Source organism: Aythya ferina (genome assembly GCF_964211825.1).
Source record: "Aythya ferina genome assembly, chromosome: 17".
In the NCBI taxonomy this organism is placed as follows: domain Eukaryota; kingdom Metazoa; phylum Chordata; class Aves; order Anseriformes; family Anatidae; genus Aythya; species Aythya ferina.
The window spans coordinates 10389630-10398532 of NC_140316.1; the positions used below are offsets into that span (position 1 = coordinate 10389630).

An 8903-nucleotide genomic window follows, 5' to 3' on the forward strand; every position below is an offset into this window, starting at 1 on the left:
TGTAGTGTTAGTAGGGCCGGGGGGGAGTGCCTGGAAAATTGGGGTTTGAAGGGCCAGAAGCCCCCCAGGTGAACACCAGCTCCACATTTCACACCCCGTGTCCAGCTGCCAACCCATGCGCGTTTGGGGTTTTCTATAGGATTAGACCTGGAGCTCTTCCACGGGGGACAAAAAAGATGTCCCTGGTATATTTTTGCCCCTCAATACACACCCCAGCGCTTCTGCGGGTGGGTTGCCTTCTTGAAACCCGGGCTCCCCCCACCAGAACATCTCCTTTTCCTCCCCCATCCACCCCAAAACACCACCCGAGCACCCCACCGGCTGCGTTAGGCTGTTCCCCGTGGCCCCCCACCCCACAGACATGGGGGCCAGGCAGCCCCAGGAGCTGAGGGGGACCCATCCTGGCACCCCCCACGGCCGATCCAGCCGGGTTTAAGCCCCCTGGACCCCAAACCACCCCCCAGTAGCCCCCACCCCACCCCACAGCCGGCCCCTGGCACCCATGGGTGCTGCCGACTGGGGGGGGGGGGGGTGAGGAGGGGCCTTCCCCAACCCCTCTAGATGCCCAGCAGCGGGGGGCAGCCCCCCAGCAGCGACCCCCGGGGCCATGTCCCTGTCCCCAGCCCTGTCCCTGTCCCTGTCACTGTCCCCGACCCCCCCGGCCCCATACGCGGCCCCCCCCAGGCCCCGCTCTCGCGAGGCGCCGCGGGGAAGATGGCGGCGGCGGGCGGGAGGAACCTGCCCTGGTGAGGGCGGGCGGCGGGCTTGGGGACGGGGTTTTTGGGGGGGTTTTGAGGGGTTTTGGGGGGACCGGGGTGTGTGTGGAGGGGATATGGGGGGGTCGGGGCACCGGGTTGATCCCCGCTGCCCCCCGCAGGGTGGAGAAGTACCGGCCGAGGGAGCTCTCCGAGTTGGTGTCGCACCGGGACATCCTCAGCACCAGTGAGTAGCGGGGGGACACCAGCACCCCCAGTACCCCCCCGGCCCCAACAGCACCCCCAGTACCCCCCAACCCCACCAGCACCCTCCCACCAGCACCCCCAGTACCCCTCCAACCCCCCCAGCACCCCCAGTACACCCCATCCCATCCCCACCAGCACCCTCCCACCAGCACCCCCAGTACCCCCCCATCCCCACCAGCACCCCCAGTACCCCTCCAACCCCGACAGCACCCTCCCACCAGTACCCCCAGCACCCCCAGCACCCCCCATTCCCCCCAGCACCCCCACAGCACCCCCCATTCCCCCCAGCACCCTCCTACCAGCACCCCCAACCCCTCCCAGCACCCCACCACCCCCAAGTAACCCCCCATTCCCCCTGTACCCCCTCATTCCCTCCAGCACCCTCCCACCACCCCCTCATCCCCCACCCACCTTCCCATTCCCCCCACCACCCCCACCATCCCCCCAGCACCCCCCCGTTCCCCCCACCACCCCCACCAGTACCCCCCCAGGGATGCTGTAATCGTGCTCAGGCCATCCCCAGAACCCCCCCCTCACCCACCCCCCTGCACCCCCTCCCCAGTCCAGCGGTTCATCAGCGAGGACCGGCTGCCCCACCTCCTCCTCTATGGCCCCCCCGGCACCGGCAAGACCTCCACCATCCTGGCGTGTGCCCGGCAGCTCTACCGGGATCGAGAGTTCAGCTCCATGGTGCTGGAGGTAAAGGGGGGGGGATCCTGGGGGGGGCACCCGGCCTTGGGGCGAGAGGGAGAGCCCTGCACCCCCGCTGCTACCTCTGTCCCTCCAGCTGAACGCCTCGGACGACCGGGGAATCGACATCGTCAGGGGGCCCATCCTGAGCTTCGCCAGCACCAGGACCATCTTCAAGTAGGCTTCCCCCACGCCTCGGGGGGTGGTTTTGGGGTGGGCGTTGGGGATTTGGGAGCTGGGAGCGTTCCTGGGGGCTGTGCTAAGAGGAGGCACCTCCAGCCCCAGTCTGGCAGCTCCTGAAAGGGGGGTTGGGACCAAATCCATCCCTTTCTGCCCCATCTCAGGAAAGGCTTCAAGCTCGTCATCCTGGACGAAGCCGATGCCATGACCCAGGACGCTCAGAACGCCCTGAGGCGAGGTGAGGGGCACCCGGGGGGGGCTTGGCAGCACCCTTTGAGCCTTCCCCGTTGTACAAGGCCGCTGGGACTCCATCCAGCTCCTCTCCTCCCTTGCAGTGATCGAGAAGTTCACCGAAAACACCCGCTTCTGCCTCATCTGCAACTACCTCTCCAAGATCATCCCCGCGCTGCAGTCCCGCTGCACCCGATTCCGCTTCGGGCCCCTCACCCCGGAGCTGATGGTGCCCCGGCTGCAGCACGTCATACAGGAGGAGGGGTGAGCCGGGGGGGCTCTGCCACACACCCCTTTTCCCCCTGCTCCTGCCGCAGGGGCTGGAGACCACGGGGGTGCTGAGCCGGTCCCACTGCAGCCCCCATCTCGCCCTGCAGGGTGGATGTGAGCGAGGACGGGATGAAGGCGCTGGTGACCCTCTCGAGCGGTGACATGCGCCGAGCCCTGAACATCCTGCAGGTACTGAGCGTGGCTGCGGGCGCTGGCGCCTCGTGTAAGCTGGCACCTCGGTGGGCCCTGCAAACTGGGAGCTCTTCGTCCCTCCTCCACCTCCTCTTCCTCAGAGCACCGCCATGGCCTTCGGGAAGGTGACGGAGGAGAACGTCTACACCTGCACGGGGCATCCCCTCAAGTCCGACATCGCCAACATCCTCGACTGGATGCTCAACCAGGACTTCTCCACCGCCTATCGCAGTATCCTTTTCCTTCTGCTGTGGGTTTAATCCCCGTTGCCATAAATCCTCCTTTTTTTTGGCCACGGGTTCCCACCCTCCTGCTCCGGCTGGGGTGGGGCTGGCTTCATGCCGCTCGCTGGGGAGGGTCCCGCTCCCATCGGGGTTGTTGCATCCTGCAGGGAATGTGTGTAAGGATCCCCTTCACTCACTGCCATCTCAGAAATCACCGAGCTGAAGACGCTGAAGGGCTTGGCCCTGCAGGACATCCTGACCGAGATCCACCTGTTTGTGCACAGAGGTAGAGGTCTGCGGGGCCGGCTCCTGGCTCGCCGCCCCAAAAAAACACCCGAACTCACACCACCTCCTTCTTCCCGCAGTCGATTTCCCACCCTCGGTCCGCATCCAGCTGCTGATCAAGATGGCAGACATCGAGTGAGTCTGCCTGCTCTTGGCTTGCTCCGTCGGGGCGCTGGTGCTGCTGCAAGCATTTCATCTCCCCCTGCCTCCTGCCGCAGGTACCGGCTGGCTGCAGGCACGAGCGAGAAGGTTCAGCTGAGCTCCCTCGTCGCGGCTTTCCAAGTCACCAGGGACCTGATTGTGGCCGAAGCCTGAGCCCAGCGGTGTGGCTGCGAGCGTCCTGGCCTGCAGGGTGTCCTGAGCAGAAAGCCGAGGCGCCCGTTGGCAGCTCCGTGCGGCTTCGTGGTTCCTCTTTGCACGCCCTGGGCCCCCACCTGGGGCGTGCCAGAGCAGCCTGTTTTTATACGCTTCACCGGGAAATGCAAACATCTCTAAAGCCAAGCAGGTTGTGTGGTTGTTTTCTTTTTTCTCCCCTACAGCCGCGGCTGAAGGGAGGTGATCGAGCCTCACCCCCTGCCTGCGTCCCATTGCAAAAGTCTCCGTGGCAGCTCCAGCTTCTCCGAGGCTTTGGTGCCTGCAGCCCTCAGCAGCACAGCTCTGATGTTCTTTGGCCGAGGGGAAGAGCTCAAAGCACAACCCTGCCGACCTTGGGGAGCTCAGCAGAGCTTAACTGCGCTGCCGCCGGCCCACGTAGCAGCCGTGGTGCACCCACACGAGCTGCTGGCACCTGCCTGCAGCACTCCTGGGGCCCTCCGTGCAGGGACGAGCTGCCCCAGCTGCTCACGGGCTGAGAAGGAGAGCCCTGGCAGTTTGGAGGTCACATTTTTCCTGGAAGTCTTTGGGAAACGACAGCTTTCGGGGTTTAGCTGCTCGCAAAGGAAAACACTGCAGGGAACTGCTTGGAGGAGATGTTCCCCGTCTTCTCCTCCACCAGCTGGGGTCAGCCCAGGGCTCCTGCACGCAGGAGGGCACCAAGCACGTGCTGTCCCTGCAGCCACCAGCTCAGCTGGAGCGAGAGGCGTCCACGAGACTGCTGCGTGCACGGCAAGGCTGCACACCAGGCACACGCTGCGGGCGAGCTGTTTGAGCGCCAAGTCCTAGGGGCTGGCGTGGGGGCGGAAAAAGCAAGCGAGGAGCGAAAGCAGGGGGCTAGGCGAAGCCACGTTCTGCTTTCACAGCTAACCACGAGGACTCATCCTCCCCGGCGCCCACCACTGACCATCTGCTCCTCTCCAGAGCCGAGCGAGCGGCTCTGACTTACCCAGAGCTGCAGCAGCAGGAGGGGCTGCTCCCCGGGCCCCCGCCTGGCAGCCCCAGTTCACCTCTACGAGCCACGAGGGAAGAAGAAGTGAGGAATCAACCATCTTTTATTCCGTCAGCGCTGTCACCCAGCCCGCAGAGACCGGCTCAGGTTCGTCCAGCTCGTGCCCAGACCACGGGAACGGCAGAGCCCGCGGCCCTCCGGCAGCTGAAGTACGGGCTGGGCCCGTCGGGGCCGGTGGGGGGGCTGGTTGTGGCCCCCGTTTCGCACCGCCAAGTGCTCTGCTCGGCCCGCAGCTGCTAATCCTCAACCCACAACATTGCACTTGGAAGCAAAAGCACCTGACCCAAAGCCTGCAGATAGCAGGGGGACAGGGGGACTCGCGTCCCCTGTGGGGTCACCAGAGCTGTCCCCACGTTGTACTGTGCCCCGTGCCCTCTGCATGCTTTTTTTTTTTTTTTTTTTTTTTTGCTGGGTTCTAGTATTATTACACCAAAAAAAAAAAAAAATATCTCCACGTTCACAGACAGCCCCAAAACGAGGGGAGTAACAATCCTTCCGCCCCACGGCTCACCAACCAGCACGACAAACCAGCGGTGCTCTGTGAGCCAGGCCAGCCCCGCCGCGAGGCAGGGGGCTCTCGCCTGCGTGCCTCTGGTCCCTCAGAAGGTCCGGTAGGTGAGGAACTCCTTCAGCTTCCTGGGAATGGGGAGTGCAAGGACCTGGTACGTCGTCAGGAAGGTGCGCAGGGCTTTGCGGCACAAGTGCTTGAGCGACGAGAGGACTCTTGGAGCCGTCCAGAACTGGACGTGGCCATCTCTGGTCCTGCAACGAGACCCGAAGAGGCCCTGAGCGAGCATCCACCGCCCCAGCACGGCGCAGAGAGAGAGTTATCCCCAAATATCCCGAGCAAATATCACATTCACTCCCCAAACTGGAAAACCAGCCTGAACCCTCAGGCTGGTTTGTCCTGGAGCTCCCCGCAGCAGATATACGCACCCTGTGGCAATGAAGCCACCGTGGGGAAAGTACATGCAGCACAGCCCGTTGGTCATGGGAGCAAACGCCACCGGGGATCGCAGCTCCAGCGCCCAGATCCTCAGGAGCCTAAGGAGAAAGGGAGGTGACACAACGTCAGGCGGAGCCTGCAGCTGAAACGAAGCCTCCGGGGCCACCTGAACGCACACAAGTTGGGAGCAGGGCTTTATCCCGTGGATTTAGAGCCTCCCAGAAGTGTTACAGCAGGGCAGGAGCACTGTGCCTTGCAGAGCTGAGCCAGATGGGGACAGAGCAGGTGACAGCACTGCGGAGCACTGCAAGGGGACACAGGCCCTGGTTCATTGCTCAGGGAGGTGACAGCGCCTTGACCTTGCCAACTCCTCGCACAACCAGGGCTCTGAACGCGTTGGTGTCTTTGCCACGCAAAGTCTGCACCCTGCTAGGACGCCCTGAACTTCTGAAACGTCCTCTTAGGACCCTCCTTCCCTCCGGAAAGACCCCGAGGAGGGGTATTAACTCACCTGTCGTCCGCCACCGTGGCCAGGTAGAGGCCCTCTGGGGAGAAGCAGACCGACCGCAGGGAGCTGGTGTGGACGTCGCTGCTGTAATCCAGCGCCGAGTGCAGGGGGACGTGGCTGCGGGGGGAAAAACACGCTCAGCCTGAGCCCCAGGCCTCGTTCAGCCCCACCAACCCCCCCCGACACCTCTCTACCCCGTTCCTGTGGCCCCCCCTCGCCCCCCCAGCTCCGTACCGCAGCGTCCTCAGCTGCTCCCCCGTGTAGGGGTCCCACATGATGACGCAGGTGTCGTAGGAGGCGGTGACGAGGAGCGCTGAGTCTGGTGAGAAGTCGCAGGACACCACGCTGCTCTGGTGCCCCTCCAGCCTCCGGATGAGCGTGTAGGACCGCATGCTCCACAGCAGCGCCTGCGGGGCACGGGGTTGGGGCTGAGGCTGAGGCTCCCTGTGCTGTCACACGGACCCAGGACAGCACGGAGAGCCCAGCAGAGGAGACGAAGCCAGCAAGGGTGGCTGAAACCGCTGTGATAACAGAAAGCACCCAAATACCTCCCCAACCACCTCTCCCCACCACACCCCAACGCCTCGGCGGTCAACAGCATTCCTGTGCCCACCCCGGATCCTCACCCAGCACGGTGTGGGGCACGTTGGTGCTGGGAAGTCCAAGGAACGAGGCTGGCTCTCACCTGCCCCTTCCCACACGGGGACTTCTCACATAAAGGGGGCAGAGGGAGCATGGCACTCCGTGGGACCGGCTCCCACCCTTGGGGACTCACCGACTTCTCTCCAGCAGCCGAGCAGAGCATGCTGCAGTCAGGAGAGATGGAGCAGCAATAAACCCACTGCATGTGGCCCGTCAGCACCTGGACCTGCCGCCCTGGGGACAACAGACACGGGAGTCATCAGAGACAGAGCTGAGTCACCGGGGACAGGCCCTGCCCCGCCTGCTGTCTCAGCCCCACTCCTAAGGAGGAAAACGCATGTGGGGTGGGGGAATTTCCTTGTGCCCATCCCAAGCTCTCTATCTGCAGCACCTTCCTGCAGTCCCCAGGTCCCAGCTGGGAGGGGATGGCTCTGCTCTGTCCCAGGACCCCCCCTTCTGCCTCAAACACCGTCCCCAGAGATCCCCTCCCACCTTCTCCCCTTCCAAGGTGTGCTCCTGCCCTCTCCTCGCCCACAGCAAAGCGCAGCCTGGGGAAGGACTAACCTAGCACCGGGGGCACCCCCGCTCGCTCCTACCATCTTTGCTGAGGTCCCAGACACGCAAGGTCCTGTCCCGTGACGCCGACACCAGGATGAGGCTTCCATTGGGAGCGAAGCTCAGGTCCCTGACGACGTCCTGGTGCCCCAGGAGGCTGAAGAGAAGGTGTCCTGCGGGGAGCAGCCGTATCAGCCCTGTCAGCGCCTGTCCCGTGCAGGAGCAGGCAGCAGCTCCCGCTCACCCTTGGGAAATATTTAGGGAAGGACAGAGCCGGGGAGCAGGAAGGGCAGAGAGAGCAGCCTGAACTCGTTGCTGCCACATCCCCGGTGCCACAGAGCACCGCTCACCTGTCTGCACCTCCCAGACTTTGATCTGCCCGTCGTTGAGCCCCGTGGCCAGCACCAGGCAGGACAACCCCGCGGCAGCGTCGGGGCCCCCCGCCGCCGGCCAGGCGCTGAAGGCCAGGCCCCAGACGATCTGGCCGCACTCCAGCGTCTTCTCCTTGGCTCCCCCTCGGCTCCGCGCCTCCGCCTTGCCGCCGCCGTGGCCCTTGCGCTCTGAGGCTCTGCAGCTGCGGGGAGGAGAAGGGAAAAGGGGGGCAGAGCGGGCTGGAACGGTGTCCTCCAAGGCGGTGTGTGCCCCCCACACCCTCTTACTCACAGCTCGGCCTCCTCCAGCGGCCAGGGGATCAGCTTGACCAGGCAGTGGCCCTGCGACCAGGCGAACCAGGCGCCGTCGGGGGAGAAGGCCACGCTCCACGTCTCGCAGCTCGACTTCCAGTCCGACTGCTGCGGCCGCCCCGGCTTCAGCTCGGCCAGCAGCACGGGCTCCTCTGGGCAACGGGGACGGCACCAGCGCCGTCAGAACCCGGTTCCCGGTTCCCTGCTCCCCTCCCTTCACCCTCAGCCCTCCCCCGAGCTCCAGGCTCCGGGCTCCATCCCCCGGGAGCCCCGAGCTCCCGTGCCCGGCCCTGCCCTCACCTGCGCTCGGCTTCATGGCGGCGGCGGCGGCGCCCGCCCCGGGGAGGCCCCGCAGGCCCCAACCGGGCTGGGCGCGGCCTCCCCGGCCTCTACGGAGGGAACCGGGCCGCTGGCAGCCCCCGGCCGGCCTCCTCCTCCCTCCGCACGGCTGCTGGAGGAGGGCCCGGACCGCCCCGTGCTGGGCGGGGGCTGCGGGGCAGGGCCGCGGCTGGAGGCCGGGCCCCGAGGCCTGCGCTTGGCGCTGAGGGGGGGGACGGGGACGGGGTTGGGGTCGGGGTTGGGGTTGGGGTTGGGGTTGGGGCCGGCCCTTCCTCCCTCCCGGAACGGGTCTGACGGTAAACACGGCCCCGGGACAGCGCCAAGCTAAACACGGCCCCGGCTGCTGGCACCGTGACAGGGCCAGGAAGAGGCAGCCAAGGGTGGTGGAACCCCCGGGGGCACAGCGTGTGACAAGGGGACAGCCCCTGGTAGTGGCACCCCGGGGACACAGCACCCACAAAGTGACAAGGTGACACCCCGATAGTGGCACCCCAGGTATACAGCACCCAGAAAGTGACACCCCAGGGACACAGCACCCACAAAATGACAAGGTGACACTGTCCATATGGGGACAACCCCTGGCAATGCCACCCTGGGGGCATAGCACCCACAGTGTGACAAGGGGACACCTCCTGGTAGTGGCACCCCAGGTATATAGCACCCAGAAAGTGACACCCCCTGGCAGTGCCACCCCGGGGACACAGCACCCACAAAGTGACACCCCCTGATAGTGGCACCTCAGGGACACAGCGCCCACAAAGTGACAAGGTGACACTGTCCATATGGGGACACCCCCCGGCAGTGCCACCCCA

General features: G+C 65.2%; 2 protein-coding genes across 2 annotated transcripts; one reads left to right on the forward strand and one right to left on the reverse strand.

Moving 5' to 3' along the window:
- Positions 1–546: 546 nt before the first annotated feature.
- On the forward strand, positions 547–3535 carry RFC5 (replication factor C subunit 5). Its single transcript, XM_084539108.1, has 11 exons — positions 547–746; positions 878–942; positions 1525–1661; positions 1750–1829; positions 1997–2070; positions 2168–2327; positions 2441–2522; positions 2627–2756; positions 2958–3035; positions 3115–3169; positions 3253–3535. Exons 1-11 carry the CDS (start codon positions 562–564, stop codon positions 3347–3349), a joined length of 1143 nt encoding a protein of 380 aa, XP_084395234.1. The 5' UTR covers positions 547–561; the 3' UTR covers positions 3350–3535.
- A 908-nt stretch (positions 3536–4443) lies between these two features.
- WSB2 (WD repeat and SOCS box containing 2) lies at positions 4444–8236 on the reverse strand. Its single transcript, XM_084539109.1, has 9 exons — positions 8053–8236; positions 7733–7904; positions 7420–7643; positions 7111–7242; positions 6648–6748; positions 6107–6279; positions 5876–5989; positions 5355–5462; positions 4444–5180 (listed from the first exon to the last, which is right to left on the reverse strand). Exons 1-9 carry the CDS (start codon positions 8066–8068, stop codon positions 5018–5020), a joined length of 1203 nt encoding a protein of 400 aa, XP_084395235.1. The 5' UTR covers positions 8069–8236; the 3' UTR covers positions 4444–5017.
- Positions 8237–8903: the final 667 nt, after the last annotated feature.

Bases quoted from the DNA above. Each gene is read 5' to 3' on its own strand.
- WSB2 (XM_084539109.1), bottom strand. The intron at 7,644-7,732 runs GTGAGTAAGAGG...TCCTCCCCGCAG, and splicing joins CCGCTGGAGGAGGCCGAGCT to CTGCAGAGCCTCAGAGCGCA. The intron at 7,243-7,419 runs GTGAGCGGTGCT...TGCTCCCCGCAG, and splicing joins AGTCTGGGAGGTGCAGACAG to GACACCTTCTCTTCAGCCTC.
- RFC5 (XM_084539108.1), top strand. From the start codon at position 562: ATGCCCAGCAGCGGGGGGCAGCCCCCCAGCAGCGACCCCCGGGGCCAT. The intron at 943-1,524 runs GTGAGTAGCGGG...CCCCCTCCCCAG, and splicing joins CCGGGACATCCTCAGCACCA to TCCAGCGGTTCATCAGCGAG. The intron at 1,830-1,996 runs GTAGGCTTCCCC...GCCCCATCTCAG, and splicing joins AGCACCAGGACCATCTTCAA to GAAAGGCTTCAAGCTCGTCA.